Source organism: Plutella xylostella, chromosome 7 (genome assembly GCF_932276165.1).
Source record: "Plutella xylostella chromosome 7, ilPluXylo3.1, whole genome shotgun sequence".
Lineage (NCBI taxonomy): Eukaryota > Metazoa > Arthropoda > Insecta > Lepidoptera > Plutellidae > Plutella > Plutella xylostella.
The window spans coordinates 289,646-308,057 of NC_063987.1; the positions used below are offsets into that span (position 1 = coordinate 289,646).

At 39.3% G+C, this 18,412-nt stretch overlaps 1 protein-coding gene across 1 annotated transcript in view; it reads right to left on the reverse strand.

Annotated features, from left to right (window-relative positions):
• Positions 1-9,502: 9,502 nt before the first annotated feature.
• The window catches only part of LOC105391465 (homeobox protein Nkx-6.2), a 47,529-nt gene continuing 38,619 nt past the window's right edge, over positions 9,503-18,412 (reverse strand). The window contains exon 3 of the mRNA XM_038106964.2: positions 9,503-10,259. Coding sequence (XP_037962892.1) covers positions 10,071-10,259 — 189 coding nt within the window. The 3' untranslated portion in view covers positions 9,503-10,070. The remainder of the gene's footprint in view (positions 10,260-18,412) is intronic.

An 18,412-nucleotide genomic window follows, 5' to 3' on the forward strand; every position in this document is an offset into this window, starting at 1 on the left:
CGCGACATTACGCTGTAAAATGGCTGTAAAGAAGATCACTATTCCGCTAAATTGACTCTGAGGTGTGGTACAGTTTGAGTGCCGGTTTTTGTTAAGATATTGAGTTGGGTTGCCGTGTGAGACATAATATTAAGTAGATTTATTTGAATAGGTCGTAAGTCAATAGGTATTTGTCAGTCCCAATTAAGATTGTCTATACCTAGGTAAATGCAAACTATAGCTTAGCTGAGCTTAGTACCTGCGACAATCATGATTAATTTAATAAACTGCTGTAGTTCTGAGAAATAAGTTGTTCATTAATAACATGGTGTTGATGATCAAAGTCTGCGTCTCCTTCTGTATTTACGAAGCTGTAAAAAACCCGAAATCCTAATGCGCTTGTCAGCTTTCAGCTCCTTAATTTGACAATCATCAAGTTTCATTAATAATATTAATCTTTTTCATACAAAAACTCGGGTTTTAAGAAAAAAAATACATATCGGAACCGTCGTCTGCGCAGACAGCACGGCACCAACAAGACACGCACCGGTGTAAAACAAAATATACTCTAGTATGACTGAATACGGTTTATTATTGACCAGATAGGCAGTCTGAGTCAGTATGTCATTTGTTAAAGAAACACCGTTGACGTCCTACCGATTTTCGCTCTTCTTACTACCGAAACAAAGGTAATTTTAATATGAATCCCAGATTTACAACTGAAGGTTCTATCTCCTGGATAAAATTAGTCTCTTTTCGACTGCAAGAAGGTAGATATTTGTTTGAGGCTGTCAAGTTATAGTGCGTGTTTTTCTGTGGTTGTCTGTCAACAGTGAGAATGCCATTATGGTCGGTAATGGATAGTTGTAGGAAGGAAGTCGCAGGTATGCCGTATCGATGTCGAAAAATATCAACTGTTTTCAAAGGTTTTTTTGTCGGGCTTTTAAATGCGTGCACAATATAAAAGGAAATGTCTGGCGGATAATTGTATTTATTATTGACAATATTGGATTATTATATTCTATAGCGGAATTGACAATAAGGATTTGTAGCCAAATTAAGTACGGGTATTTTTATTATTATTAACTTCAGGTTTGCATATTTCTATTCGTTATAAGTTTGACACAAAATTACATCCATATTGACGTGTATTAGTTTACACTTGTAACTATTATTATACACAATTATCAATATTATTCTTTGATCAAGAGTGAAGATTGATCAATTGATAGTAGGTAGAATAAGAACGACCCTCAACTTTCTAATTATATATGGCAAAATTTTGGGTGATGTTCATATCACCCTGAATTTACTACAATACATTTCCTTACTCCAGTTTCTATTAGACATACCGAAAGCTAAATTCAGTTTCAGCCATCACTAAAACTTCAAACTGAGATCCCACGTTGTCCCCATCACCCATCAGCCCCCACGTCACCATGTTGTTGTGAGAACAAACACGACCAGCCGGCGGTAACCGGACCCCTGACAGACTGACACACATATACACACTGTGAGGATATGATACTTGTTCATGTTTCCGTGTTTAGCTATGTCATGCAATAGAGAGATGCTGAATATGGTGAAGAGATTAGAATAGGAGTGTAGAGCATCCGTTTATTGTTTCTAGTTGAGCCCACTGTGGGTTCCGTTTATTGTTTGTAGTTCGCAGTTGAGCCCACTCTACTAACCAACCTAGCTCACACAGTGTAGAGTACCTAGTACTGCTATTTAAGTAACTTAACCAATTGACGAAAAAATATTATGAATAACAATAAATGTTTTGCCATTTCTGTACGTTGCAAAATTACAGAATATGGATCGATCTGTAATTTAGACAAACTTTTGACCACGCAGCATTCTGATTGGGATCAGCCATCTGCGCAGATTATTGAGGAAATTACTCTGAAGTAGCTCATCGTCACCAACATCATCCTTATTCAACAAATAAAATACCTACTTTCACCGCGATGTAATATAAAACCCACGAGTCGATAATAATTTGGTTTTATTTGCTGCATTTGGAAATGCTTCACTCGTAAAAATAATACCAATAAAGAAACGAAATGAACCACACTTTTATTTACAATTAAAAATGTTTGTCATTTAGTGGACATTAAAAACCTTTTTATTTCCGTGATTTATTCTCCAACAATCGTTTTATATTGTCTTGTAGACAAAGACGTCCAGTCAGGGACCTCATTATATCCGAATAACTAAAACATACAATGAAAGCGTCTTCCGTGTATTGAAGTATAAGCTATTCAACTTTCCAACCTAGCTTTGGTCTCCTACTCCATTTTTACGACTCTAATGTAATATGCAGTGCTTTCCGTTACTTCTTGACGTTGCGTTGGTTACTAAATAATACTTCTTAGATAAGGCTCTGTAAATAGTGTATTGTATACCATACATAATATACGTCTTGCACTATATGCCCTGGGCAGTCAGCGACTGACACTAATCTGACAAAACCTGAATAGAACAGCACTTCTATTGTTTGTCACCCACACTCTAGGAAATATGTACAGAACACTGAGAGTCGTTATCAGCGTCTCTTTAACCAGATGTCATCATCATTGGCCACAGCATCTATATAGACGGTTGATGCAACGCTTGTGGGTTATGAGTTACGACGACCGCACCGTCGCCGTCGTTGATGGCTGTATAGTCCAATAGCAGCACGTCATTTTTTGCCACAAAGGTAGTAGAGATACGGTCATGAAGTGGGAGTAGGGCTGCCGTCACTAACCCACAGATGCGTGTGTCAACCTGACATTAAACCTCATCTCAGGCTCGTCTCGTAAATAACCCGATGCATTCCGAAGCATTTATACGACGAGTATTTAATTATTTATTTATTATCGACCGCGGCGCGCGGCAACAGGCTCCATTGCGCTTTGGAAATGCAACTGTAGTGTAGGACCTACCACAAATTGATATCAGCATGTTCCGTAACGAATGCTAAATATATTATGTTGAACACGTAGTCGAGCCACAAGTAGGTACGGCTCACAAACTCGTATTTGACGGTGCTACATTTAAAATTCTAGAATCCCTATCGAAAAACTTGTTTTTACTCGAATTACTTCATAAATGTTACTTCGTTTTGACTTCGCGGTAGGGCCCCTGGTTTGTAAGCTCTATGAAACTACAGTGACGGTCGCAAGAGAAGTGTCGAAGGTCCGAGTGGCGCATCAGCCGCGTCACCCGTGGACATTAAATCACCTTATTTATTACTGTTTAAAATGTTTTAATGCGGACTCCAACTTTAATAACTCAAATCCCAACTTTATGAATATCCGTTTTATTGAGAGTCCGGGAAGGTGATATAAACCTCCTGAGCTTGTTTTTGTGCTATTGTTTTTTGTGGACTTATGGAGCTGTGGCTGACAATTAAACCATTTTTTAAGCATAAAAACATAGTTTAGTACTAAATAACTTGGTCTGTAATTAATGTTTACATATTATGTAAGAGAATGAATCTGTTTTTTTAAATTACGTAGCATCATACATAGCAATCATAATACCGAAATGTTTTTCGTATCATCGCCATTTTTTCGTCACTGATGATAGCGCAGTTTACAGCATTACCTAGATTACCTAGATGTATAGGTAGACTACGTCCACCAACCCGCACTAGGCCAGCGTGGTGGACTAGGCCTAACACCTTCCTTCATTGGAAGGAGACCCGTGCCCCAGCAGTGGGGACGTGATGGGTCGTGATGATGATGATAGGTAGACTAGGTACGTATAGTAACTATTAGGAACCTGTCATATAGTGGACATTGCCCAGTCAGTATGGCTTCACGACAGTCACTTATTTTCTTCAGCTTTCAAGTGTTAGGTGAAAAGCAAGATCGCGAGTGATTATAATTTATGAACACGTCCGCGTGAACAACTTGTAATTGGCTAAATGAACGCCATTCTCACCGCGCGGTGCGAATTTATTATTGTTATTGCATTATTATGGTGCTATTATTATTATTATTTTACTGTGCCGAGCCACCCGAAGCTTTATTACTCGTGCTTATTAAATTTTATGAAGTTTTATAGCAAGTAGGTCCCCGCGTAGCGGTCAGGCGGGAAAGATCGCTAGTTTGTGAATTAACTGGAATCCTGAAAAAAGTATTACACTGAAACGTACTTGTGTATTATATGCTTTTTATTAATTTTGTGACATCAACTATACAACTCATAGTTTTTTAATAATTTAATAATATAGAAATCGGATGTATTTACTATTTATACGTTTTTTTAAATCCTGAAAACAACAGTTGTTAGATTTATACCAGCGTACCTACTGCAATTCAAGAAGTTTAGATGTAATGTACAGTACCATTACCGCTGCACCGGGCATCTTACAGTCATTCTGTATTCTGTACAGTTTTGTAAACTATCAGCAACATCAGCTTATTAATAATAAAATGTGCAGTAAAATAACATCCGACGCCGATGCACATCATAATATGACCTTCGTTAGACTTGTTATGATTAATAACCGCTGTAAAATAAACCCTATACACTATTGTCATAAGGGAAGTTTATTCAAATCTTTATATGTACTAGCAGTTAGGAGGCCCTCTCGATAGCATTTTAATACTCAGTTATAATATAATAAATACGAGTATTTTGCTTGGGAGAGTAATAAATCTGCATCAGTAATATAGTCGGTACAATACACGATCATTTAAATACATCGGTTTTAGTACAGATTAGAGTCTTACTACGCAAGACGTAAGTACGATACAAATATCAAGTTGTTTTTACGCTAAGCTAGTGTCCCATTGTACTTATAGCATGAGCTTTTTCCTTCTTCAAAGCTTTTAGTGGTTTCTACGCTAAGCTAATGTCCCATTGTACTTATAGCCTGAGATTTTTCCCTCTTCAAAGCTTTTACAATTTATAAGTAACGTCACTCTTCACTCTGGCTGTCGCGAAGCTTCGGTATATTAAAAGCTAAAGAAGTACAAACAAAATATAAATACACTTTCGCATTTATAATATTAGTATGGATGTAAATGTTAGATGAGAGCTGCACAGGAAATAAATCAATATCTGATGTGCATGTACATAAATGTCCTATCATTTAACGTGATGCAGGTTTTTTATAATATACCGCCCGTTTTGAAGACAAATTCTTAATATTATATTTTATTTTTATTTAGGCTCGTAGCTTACAAAACTATGCAATAAATTAACTGTACTTTTTCTTTTTAAGTATACTTAGGTACATCTGTGCCTATGGGGGTCAGATATCTGCGTGGCGCACTATACCATGCAACAGATACTATGTTCGTCTCTACATCAATCAGTTTGATGGCAGTTGTTTTATTAGTTTCATATATTTGGGCCTTTGTTTCCGATAGCCATCGCGTTCCAATTACTACATGCTTTTTATTGGATGTCTTTATTGCTTAGATTGATCAATTTATCGCTCTCGAGTTCAAAGTGATGTCACCCAGGTTTATAGACTGGGTGATGGAGTGCCTGGGTGCGAGTGGGATATGACCACAGATAGGTACCTAGGTAGATATGATACGATACGATATGTGGGGACATCTCACACACGACCATTCGACCCCAAACTAGGCAGAGCCTGTAATATGGGTATCGGACAGCTGATATATATTATCTACACAAATACATAGATAGATACATATTAAATATAAATATCAATACCCAAGACCCGAGTACAAATTTTAATATCTGTCTTTAAACAAATATCTGCCCCAGCCGGAGTCGAACCCGGGACCTTCGGCAAAGCAGTCAGGGTCACTAACCACTACACCATTCGACCGTCGATAGACGATATGTATGGATGGAATAGATAGGTATACAATACATATATTTGTTCCGTAAAACGAGGCTCTGCCTACAACAGTCCATACCTTCACATAAAAATACAAAAAACCTCATGAATCCGATATATCTATTAATCCAAGCCCACCTGATCACGTAACGAATATGAATGAGTACAATAATGAGAGCGTGGTCCGCGCGTAAATCACCCACAGACAGATGGACGACGGACGGACGCAGTAAATCTTATTGTAGACGTGAATCACTCGCGGGTCACTCGAATAAAACGTATCGGGCGAGTTTCACGACGAAATTGGAGTATTCTGGTAAAGGCTGCGATGCTGATTGTGGATCTAATGGGTATGATCTGTGCACTGCATACCAAATTTTGTAAAAAGCCATTAATTAGTTTTTACGTGAAAGTGTAACTAAGATCCGTACTCACAAAATTTCGCATTTGTAGTATTTATATTGGATATATCGATAGGGCTAATTTAGGAGTAACCAGTTAAAATTATTATTTAGGTTACTCTTTATCACAAATAATTTTACGGAAAATTGTATACTTACATTTACTTACTTACTACAGGTACTTATTACTTCAATTACCTATGTACCTACCTTATTTAGAGGCCTACCTGCAGCAGTGGACGACTACCGGTTGATGGTGATGCATTTTGGGTTGCATGCTTCACTTTCTTGTGTGTGGATCTTTTTACTAATTTAACAGTTTTTATTATTTTGATCTTCTTAAAAATTATAAACGTAATATTTTTGTAAGTATGGGGCAATGCTTGTGTGGTCCTTGTCCGGTGGTCCCTGATGGTTCGTAGCTGTAAACAGATTGGACACAGATAGGTTTATAACAACTGAAGGCAGAGCCACGCGCGCCGCTTGAATTATGCCTTTATTGAGAGCACTACTATTATATTATATATAAAAAATATTAGTCATATATGTAGAGATACTATTTTAACCATTTGTTTCACGATTATTATTCATATTGTATTAGTGCTTTAGCAAAAGCATTTCATCGTTCGCGTGAAACTGTTAAGCCCAGTGTAAAAATTATCAATGATGTCAATTCAAATCTAGAGTTCAGATTCATATATCAAGGAGGAGGAGCAAATTCGTAGCTAATGGCATTGAGGTTGCCGTAACCTCATGTCGTTCGCTATCAATTTAATTCATACAGGAGTTAATTGACTTAATTCTGTTGTATTATTTTTCATAATAGGTATCTATTTGGCATGATGCTGGTTAAATCTTTCATCACTAGACCTTTTAAGCCTGATTTCCCTTCAATTATAATGAAATAATTACTTAATTAAATTTTATTAAATATAAATAAATCAGGCATTCAATTCCAATAAAACATATCCGTGTCTCCTTCGATCGATGCGTGAGTTCTGCTCTTGATTTATGTTCACCGCTAGTGATTTATGTTTACTTCAAGTTTACTGCGCGTTTCCTCACCGACACAACCTACGTGGACTATTGAATAACAACCCAATCTGAAGAAATTCAACTTATATTACAGATTTAATATTGAGATTTATACTTACTTAATCTTGACTGTGGTACCTACATATATTCATGTATTCCATTTTCTTTCTTAGCCCTACATGCCTAATGAAAACATACCTTTTTATGGTGTTTATGTATGAGTTTGTACTCTCTTATTATGTACTATGCGGTTAATTCAGGCTGTTATGTGTTTAACTGGTCCGAAGAAAATACTCGACCTTGTAAGTATATGCATAACTACGTCTTCTATGTAAGTACAAAGTAAACAAAACTATTGCCTTTTATTCCTAAGCAAGCAACTCACGCTCTACAATGCCATAAAATTAGTCTATTATTGTTCTCCATCTTACATCCAGTGAGACATAGCTGTCTCGGCGTCGGAATATTCAGCGCTGCGTGTCGGACCATTTACATATTTACACTCCATACATTGTATCTGCGCCCCAAATCACGCACTCCCAATCGCGAGCCCCCGGTTTAAAATGGAGACATAAATAAAAGGTAGACGCGGCACCTTATCGCCTCCGGGACCGCAACAAATGAAAGAATACCCTCCTGTCCCTCCCCCTCCTTCCCCACCCTGCGCCCCCCCTCCATCGTCTGTCTCTGTTCGACGCGGAACAGTAAAACTGTTTTACATTTATAAGTACAAGCCACATTCGCAAGTCACGCCGCGAGAGCGCCGCCGCTTCAAACTCAACTGTATCTTCAGCACCTTTCAGTAATTTTTCCGTCGGCGGTGGGAGCGAAGGCGCCGGTCGCCATGGCAACGCGCCTCCTCCGCGGGGGCTATGTAAAGCGGCTACACTCCTACACTACTCACAGCCGCACAAAAATAAATTGAACGATTCGAGAGGGATTTCAAAAATGGAACGCTATCGCTTTACGTCTGTTGATTTAATCAGAAAACTTGCGTCGGAGGCCCGGATGGATCTGCGGAGCATTTGCATTTTAAGACGATTTCGTGAATAATTTCGCGAGAACAACTTTAGTCGAGATATGGGCAAATAAAATGACCGTCTTATATTTTTACTAACTGTTTATTATTTCATGGAACCACTTACAAAGGGGCTTCAGCCTCACGATCGAACAGTTGGATCACATCAGGGATGGTATACATGAGGTATACATAATCATAAATACTTTCTAGAAGAACACAAACATTGTTTTTGAATAGCTCTCTAAAAGTACAATTTGAACTGAGTTCTACTGCAAAACGGGAAAGTAGAGACATAATTATGGTGATATTGCCAAATAGTTTCATTAATAGGGGCTATAAAATCAACATACAATAGCTTTTTCTTCTTACAGATTTCTCTACAACTTGGCATAGATTTAGAAATTTTAGCATTTTCGTGGCGTACAGTTACCGTATTATTATACTTAGTAAAATGTTAAATTCGTTTAAGTACCTATTTACAATACTTTACCTAATATACAATATTATATACACTCATATTGCAGCTTCTTACATCGTTATAATTTAATATTAACACTTAATTTCAATAGTTGCGGTTAAAACTATTTACAAGAATGGAATAGGAATAATTTTACACTGGTATTAAATGCCAAAACATTTCTACATAAAATTTCTACATAAAATTGGCACCGACTTCTTTAGCTCTCTTAAAATGCACTCTTAATAATTAAATACACTAGCGTACCATGTAAAATGTATAATAAATAACTTATTAGTTATCACATGACTAATTAACACAGACATATTTATTTACAATTGACGAAACAGCGCATGAGACCCGGAATAGGCTCATCTCATAGTCAGCTGCTGACAGTTCTACTACACAGGATGTGAATGACATGCTCCTGAAAAAAATAAGCTACTGGTCAAAATGAAAACCTTCCGTTACAATGTTTTTCTGAGAGTATATTTTTCATGAGCGTTTCTGGTTTAGTTTGACCATGATTAGAAGACGGTTTGCTTTTCTTTTTCAGGAGCATGGATATAATTTTATTGTATTGTTTAAAAAATGCATTATTTACTATTGATCCACGCGTTGAGTGACCTTTCACAATACTTTTTATGTGATGTGTATTCGTCAGAACTAAAACTATCTGATCTGACAATCATTATGAAAAGCAAACAGCTAACGGCTGACTATCACCCACTCAACGCCCTCAACTTATGAACTTCAACACCAACGTTCCACAAGTCAGAAGTGGTAATAGGCGAAGTTGATGGGTTGTTCCGGGTTCTGCTCCTCGTAGTTACCGTCACTAGCGGGCGGTGTCGACGGGTCGACCGCGCCGCCCCCCGCACCCCCGCTGCACCCCCCGCTGCCGCCCGAGTCCGCCAGCTCGCGCTCATTGTCCGCCAGATCCCGCTCAGTGTCCGCCATGCTCCGCTCGAACCGACCGGACGAGCGCACGTGCCAGTTGGACAGGTCACACGGCGCGTCCACAGTCTCCGAAGAATCTCTCACAGAAGCCCTAGGGATATAATGCTCTGTGGTCTCCCTAGAGCGAGAGTAGTGCTCCGGATACACATAGTAACTGTTCAACTCGCGATCACCGACCGGATAGTAAAACTTGGGATCAGTAACTCTAGCGTAATTAATAGGGTACTCGTTCCGCGCACTACTACTGTAACTGACGAAACCTTTAGCGTCCGTGTCGTCGTAACTGGCACTGGTATAGTCATTGTGGTCGGAGTCGACGTCGACGTCGACGTCTGCGTCGCGGGCCCCGTCGACCGGCGTGGTGTCGACGCGCGGGGCGGCGGTGTCGGCGCGGGGCGAGGCGGATCACTGGCGGTGGTGCGGCGGGAGGTCGAGGCGCGGTCGCTTGGCGTCGTCGTCGTCACTACACTGGTCGTGGTCGAGCGCCGAGTGCTCGTCGCACTCCTCCCCGAGCTCCTCCTGCTTGCGCTTCGCGGTCGCCATTTCGGCCGCGTGCTTTTTCCGCCATTTTGTTCTTCTGTTTTGGAACCACACCTGAGGACAAGGAAGGGTTTGTTTGAGAATGAAGGCGACTTAAGGCACAGTTTGGGAAACATTTGTTTTCATTATCAGACAATTAAGTTGGTAAGTTGTGTAAGTTACACACTCCCAGCGTGCAGCGCGCCGCAGTCCGGAGCCGGCAGGTGGTAGGTAAACGCGCGGTGTTTGTCGGTAGAAAGCCAAATATAAAGAGCTTGCAAACAGCCGCGGCGTGTGAGCCTAATCTGCTGAACCGACATCATAATGCCTCATTAAATACCGCCTTCGCAGTCGCAAGCACGGGCTCCTGTCGTTCCGCTCGGGCATACGCCGCCGCCGCGCCTGCGAGCGGGACGGGAACAGTAGCCGTGTTTCACGGTAATTAAGGGTCGTTTTGCAAATTACACGGTACTTAACCAGCCATATAACTCTCATTAATCACGAGGCCGGGGCATCGGTCCTCTCGCTCGCACCCGCGGCGGGCGCTATCGCCATCCTCGTCCCTCGGGTCGGCCGCGGCGGCAGACACAAGTTTAATTAGGTCATAAATACATTTTCATGATTACGGACGGAGAGGTTCGGGTTCCTGAATTCTGCAGGGATGTCTCCGTCTTTGTTACATTGTTGTGACGCTACCGCTTATTGATTGAATTGGTTTCTTTTGATACACTTCCCTCTATTATTTGGCTAATTTAATTTTGTTTTAATTGTATTCTGTCTCTCTATACAAATTCCAAATATCAAATTCTATCAACACTAGAGACAATAAACCAGTAGATTTTTTTACCTCAAGGAACTAAATACTGTAAAATACGTATTAGAGTTTGAAGTTTTGAACTTATTATTAATTACAAGTACTTACCTACTATAACTACAAGCAATTGTATAATTCCAACGATCGTATTCTAAAATCATTACTGAGCCAATAACTCGGTAACTTTACCTTAACGGGTGTAGCTGGAGTGTTTCGGTTCTGTAAGAGCTCCACAGCGGCTGCAGCCCTGAGCCTCGTGTTCCAACAGATGTCGACGTCATTATAAGGGAGACTCGAAGATTAAGTCGTTCGACATTATGATAATGGCGACTCAAACTTGATACTATTAATGGTGCAAATTGGATGCTTAGCTGCCTCATGATTAATTGCTAAGTTGCAATAGAAACAAGACTTTAAAAACTACCTGAGTTTTATAGATTAGTCCATGAAGTTTCTCTTAAGGCTTTTGATACAATCAATCATCATACATCATGCCAGTAATACCTTATTATGTTCGTTAAGTTTTATTATGGATATTATTATGTTAGATCATTAGAAGGATTAAACGTATTAAATGTTAAAATAATTATATGCAAAGTACGAAGATAAAAATCCTAATCTACATTATACGGGGGCCCTCAGGGACTTAACTTGGGTCCTCTATTGTTCATAATATCACTTACTCCTTAAATTTTATTGTGATGGCGTCGTAAACAATTATTGTAATGAGTTGTTGCGGAACACAACATGAATCGTAAACCGCCATAATAATTTTGAAGATATTAAGTTCTGTAATCTAATGAGAGTTACGACCAATATAAATTTAATAATTTTCAGTCAACCGTTTTTATCGTGGCGAGCTGATTTGTATTTAGCTGTTTTATTTTAAGTATGATCCATATTTTTGTTGGTATGATAGAATTGATCATAATTTTAATAGAAAATATAAATTCCATGAATTAAAGTGAAAACCTATTTCGGTCTCTAAAATATTAATATCGAAGCAAAGGAGTCATAGCTTATTCCCTCAGTTTGAACTCCAGTTGTTAACGATTTCGGTACTGAGCAACACGGTCTTGGGGTTTACCCTCGATCTTAACAGCTAAATGTTCCCGCCGTTCCCATTACTTACTCATTATTGTCGTTCCAAGTCCAATTAAGGCTTGTTTCATAGGCTGCTGGTGGCCCAAAACTTCGCCTTCAATTAGCATTTCAATAATAAAACACAATCCTAAATCAAGTTATTAAATACAATTTATAGATTTGCTAACATAATCATGTAAGTAGTTAGTTCTTATGCCCTTGTTATTAGGGCGGGCAGCCAGAGGCCGTAATAAAAGCATGTAAATGTACGAGAGCGAACGAACTCTGAATATAAAACCAGTTTCCACATTCAGACTACTTGAGACCATTCGGCGCTTTATCATTACCATTATTATCGGAATAAAAGAGATTTACACCAGTTTCATTCGAACTAAAGATTTTCGGAACGCTTTATGAATTTCGTTTATTAAGATAATGTTGGCGATGTTTCATCAAATAATTTTCATCAACTTTGGAAGCTCGTGTGAGTCAGTAGCCTCTACTATTATTTCTCATCTCCTATTCATGTTATATTGCCAACTTCATACGCTCTACTTATTATATAAAAAGGGAGCAAACTTTTATACCCTTGTCTCTTATTACCAAACGGGTTCTTACAACTTTTGTTATGACTTTGCATAAATAAAGCGTCTTCATTGTGCTAGAAAAAACAGTTTCTCATAAAAATAACAACAACATCATCCGCCATGTTTTGCTACGAGCAAAATATAAAAAACTCAAGCATGTAGAAGAATGCCTCGTAACTTGGACGCATTATGATTGGATCATTTAGTTTTATTGAGCAGAGTGATGTACAGACAGACAACACATATACAGCAAGTGAAACAATAAGTGATGACAGTAGAATGGGAGAGTAAAATGTACTGAAAATGGTGAATTGGAATGGAGAAATGTTCTTATTGTTAGGGGTAGTGAATTAGTGAGGGGCTTGAGTTGAGTAAGTTATTGGCTTCAGCAATAGTTCTATCAATTTAGTTACTAATCACTTTTAAACAAAAATATTGATTATTATATTTCTTACATACTAATCACTTACTTCAAATAGTCCAGATCTTATTTGAGGTTATTTAGTCTAAGGTGAGGTTAGTCATCATCGTATTTTTTTTTTTATTAAAATGAATTTTGGCGCTTTTGGTTATTAAACACATTTGTTTATGCGATAACAGAATATATATTACTACTACTATACGTATTATACTCTAAGCTGAAGATTGTACAAGTTTGCACCCTCATGATGTATATGTGGTGCCTTCTCAACTCCCGAACTACTGAAAATGGCGTCGCTATATGATTATTATTATTTTCGCGTCTACTTTTATGCTCCAACTTATGGTTCCCCTGTATTCAATTACTTTAAGTGGTTGACGACGAGCTGCCTCACCTCCCTGCGTCTCGTTCTAACGTATGCGCGCGATGTGTGCATCTTGCTCGCACGGAGGGTCGGGTAATTATGTGAATATTTATGTTTTTTCACAAGAGTCGCATAATGGGCTTATGAGATGATGGTGTTCCAGTGGCGGCGCGGCAGCCATCTTGAATAGGCTATTAATTTGAATGAGAAGAGAAAGCTGTTATGTTGTTGTTGTCGAAGGGATAAGTGGGAGCCGGGGCGTCCCGCGGACAGCCGGAGACACACAACATCACAATAATGCGCTTTTATCTTTACGGACCTCTTTTATGACTTCCTACGTTCTGTTAGAGTTTTAAAAGCTCAAAGTTCCGGGTAAACATTGAAAACACATTGCATAAAGTTATCTTTGTTCTCGATCTCCGCAAATATTAACATTTAGAGAGGAACAAATGAGGCTGTCAATATGTGGGAATAAATCAACGTTTTCATTCCGATACTTGACCCTTCCTGTTTCAGACGGAACGTGCTACGAAGCGTTGTACAACCGAGGATATATTCACCGACACTTTTATATTACAAAACGCTGAAGCCTTATAAAACTATTGTTCGGTTGTTGCTTTTCCTCGCCTGTACCCGCCGTGTCGGAGTGGCCATGATATCCCCGGTACGAACCTGCGGATATTCTTTGCATAACAATGTTATTGATTTCGGAACGCCGAGCATTTTTCGTTGTATTGCGTGGGTTTAAGTGGATTGTTTTGAAAGGGGTTGTGTATGAGTACCTACACGAGCTTATGGTAGGCGAATAGGGTTGAACAAGTTATGTAACGATAGATGATTACAGCTTACGATTGATCGATGATGGATTTGTTATGCCGTAAAGCCAATAGGAATGAGACTTTAAAATTATGATAAAATCTATTTTTTTTGGCTGTACATTTTCTTTAACTAACATTATTACAATCCTCATCAATTACAAAGTAACTATGTTATTCTTCAGCAGCACAAGAGTATCATTCCAAGTGATTCGATTTCCCACTGCTGGTCTCAGTGAATGGTTCGAGAGAGAGAGAGATCCGGCGAGCCATTAGCAGTCATTTGTCACAGGGGGCTTATCGCCACCGCCGGGACAAGCGGGGCTCACCTCGCTAATGATCGTATGACTCCACAACTTTACATTTGGTAAAACTGTAGGGTTATTTTCGCCTTTTTTATTTTATTTATTGATGTAGAACGTTCTCACACTCATCAACATCACCTTCAACCAGCCACAGATTGAGGCCAATGCTCATTAATACATTATAATAAAATATGTATTATAATGTGCGTGATGAGAATTAATAGCCTAGCTCCAAGTTCCAGCCTTCGCGCGTCATTAGACAAACTCTCGGTTCAGCGAGCCGCCTGTAGACGGCTTAGTTATTATTAAACATCGGATTATTTGTTATTATGTGTATACTTGTATAGTCGAGTGTAATGATTTATTCCATTCAGTCTTTGTCCGGTAATGGAGGAACTCATCATTGCTGAGGTGGTGGGCGCCATATTGTAATTATTGATAAGTATCAGCTAAGTAACTTATTACATTGTGAATAAGAAGACACTTTGTCGACTCGCGTTCCCGAGAGTACGTTATCGGTACATGGTTGTTGAAAGTAGATGTTGTTGCCCGTGAAATTCCCACAGTGAAATTGCCAAATTCCAATTTTGGGAAGCAATAAATCGGTAGAGCAATCTGTATAAAAATAATAGTGAGTATGTAACCAGGACACTAGTGGCGTAGTGGATGTTTGCGCGGGCGGCCGCGGCGCTGGCGATGGATCCGATTGCGCTCCGCTCGTGAAGAATTTGTGGCCGATAGGTAAATTGGAATTGTGTTTTTGATAGATGGCGCCGGCTAATGGGCGACGCGATGAAAAACACAAATGAAACAAAAACGCAACGCGCATTCAATTCGGAGAGCGTTCCGCAGCGCTGTTTTTTTACTGAATATTGATTAATGGCTCTCTGTTGGTTTCAAACAAACGCTATCTTTAATCTCTATCCAGTTTTTGAATGCACTGCCACCGTGAGCGAGGGGCGGGTGAAATGCAATCCAGTAATAGTACACAACAATTATTGTAAAATGTTGACGCATAAAGCCGCAGATAGATTGATTTAATTTAATCCACGGTGAAATAAAATAACAATCGCAAGATTCAAAAGCTTTCATAGGTATATTTCGAAATAAAGTAGGACTTTATGAATAGAGCTTGTATAAGAACTAGGCCACCCGGTAACTACTGAATCAGCGAAAGAGAAATAAAGTGTAAACGCAGAATAAACAAACTGTTGTAGCAACAACAAAACCGCGGAAGCTTAATAAGATAAAGAGAAAAACACTTGGTAGATAATCCAGGGCCGGGCCGGGACATAAATCATGAAAGGATTACGGCCCCCCGCGTCCGCTACAAATTTGGCGTTATTAAAAAAACTCATTTGCAAATTTAGGAAAGACAAGAAGATATTAAAGCGATAAAGTGAATTATCTTCAATTTGGCGCGTCCCCCGCGCGCTATGAACGATACAACCCTTTTAGTTTTTTTTTTGTATTTTAAAAATGTTAATAGCGCGCTTTAAAAATGTTAATGTTACACTCGCTATCTCTGGGTTGTCGTTTGGTGGAGTCGCTGTTTGCTAGAAGTGTTGGTGAACCCAATAGGCTATTTGATTCGCGTCAAATTTTTCTGACTCAAAATATTTAGAGTTGGTTTGGTACGGTGCACTTACCTCTTTAGGCCAATTATTAAATTAATCTCTAAATATATTTTTTCAAGAACCATAACATTTTCACAATAGCCCACCTAATTGTATGTCAAAATAATGAATGCCAAAAACATTCATAATGAGTGTAATGACAAGAGCTAATGAAATGTAATTCCGGCGCGCAAGTCGCGCGGGACCCGTTACAACCGGTCAAGTGCTGCAACTGAAACGCCAAAACTTTACAAATTAAGAAAATGTAATTAGTGCAGATTAAACGAGACGCCCCCCCCTCCCCGCGCGCCCGCCCACCCCCGCCGCGCCCCCTCAGACATAATTAAAGCGAATCTTGTTGTAATTTCGACTTTAATTTTTTTTCGCCGTCACCTCTCCCTTATTAATTAATTTAGAGAAAGTGCCTTTAAAATTTAATCTCTGCTCTTCCCATTTTTCTCGGGGACAGTTTTTTTTCGTTTCAGCCGGTTACCTAATGAAGCGGCTGAGATTTTTGATAGCGCAGCCCGCCCAGTGAGGTGACGCGCCTTTTTAATTTGGACTTTTTTCGTGACTTCTGATTAATGAATTGCTCAACTTACATTTCTTATTAAAATATCTGCAACTGGAGCCAACTCGCGTCCCACAGGGCCTATCTCTACGGTGATCTGTACAAAATAAAATTAGCATAAAGGAGATATGATCGACAACAACAAAGCGTTCCGTTTTTGCACGCAATTTAAATGAAATCCGGGAGCTTTTAACTCAATCTCAATAGGGATTGTAAAGTCTGTTAGGGCGCGCGCACACGTGCCCCCGCGGTGTGCGCCGGCCCTTATCTGCAAGGGGGGGGGGTTTAAACCGCCGAATCATGTGTCGGTTTAAAGTGAGGCTTTACCGGCTTTCACTGAGCTCTTTAGTGCTGAGAGGACGGCATTTTTTCTTTTATTTTGTTTCTTTATCTGTCTGCATTATTTATTTTATGAATTAGGCATCGAAATTTAGATTCATCAATATTTGTTGTCGACAATACTAGATGCCATGTATATCTACGGCAGCATCAGCCTTCCTTTGTGCCATTTTAAATATAACTTAATGTACAAATATCTATATTATCTACAAAACGCCTATTTGGTGCCAGAACCTCTTCACAACACTGATAAATAAGTTACTAAAAGACTGTATAAAAAGCACAGAGTAGAAACATGTAACAAAGCAATAGAAGGCAACGTGAGTATCTAGACGCCATCACCGCCGCTAGATGGCGCCTCACGACGCGGCTTATCGGACGATTCAATAACACGATCCGTCTCCGACACAATGCCGCCCGATAAACCGTATCACCTCCGGAACAAATTGAAAAACCTCCATAAAATCGCGTATCAGGGGCCGTACCACCGGCTCTATCGGCGATCTCGCTGTTTTATTATTTATCAAACGTTTAATCCGTGTGTAATAAATCTGCGGTGTCAGGCGGGTGCGGGGTTTTTTGGCGGCAAAAAAATTGTCCGCGGAAAGAGGGAATGAGCGCGGATTAGCGGATTTGTTCAGTTATTAATGGAGCCGCCTGTACCCGTGTGAGCCGCCTGTACTCGCGTGGTAGAGCGCAGGGATCCGTATGCTGATAAACGCGACGTATCGTAGTATCTTAGCAATAATAATCAACATTTTGGTAAACTAACTCTCTAATTTTCTACTTGAAATTCAATTTTATTTCATCCTACTACAAACGCAAATTTGTGAGTTTTCTCATTTTAACCTACTCCCAGTTTACCTAAAAATAATTTGCTTTAACATCTAGTTCATTCAAGTAGATAAATTTTACATCTTCGTCAGTTTTTGTTTAGAATAAGATTTCCCTGCCCAGTAAGAACATCCTTCAACCCTGAATTAAATTTCCATATACAGAACCACGAGTTGTGCGTGTATTTTTCAGACGATTAGTTTCAGGCTCCCGCGATGACGCGCTCCGTGTAAATCACACGAGAACATCCATCCGTCGACGAGACAAAGTGGCTGTCATGTGTTCAAGCCAACTGCGATCCAAACAGTTTTACCTGTTTGTATTAGGATTTGCAATCGTTGTTTCAAAAATATCAGGCAACTCGATTACTTAGGTATTTTTCTTTAGTGCCTATTGAAAAAGCAAACTAGGTACGTATTCAAATGATCGGTTTTCGATTGTAGATCGAAATCGATCGAAAAATGTGTTATAAAAACATA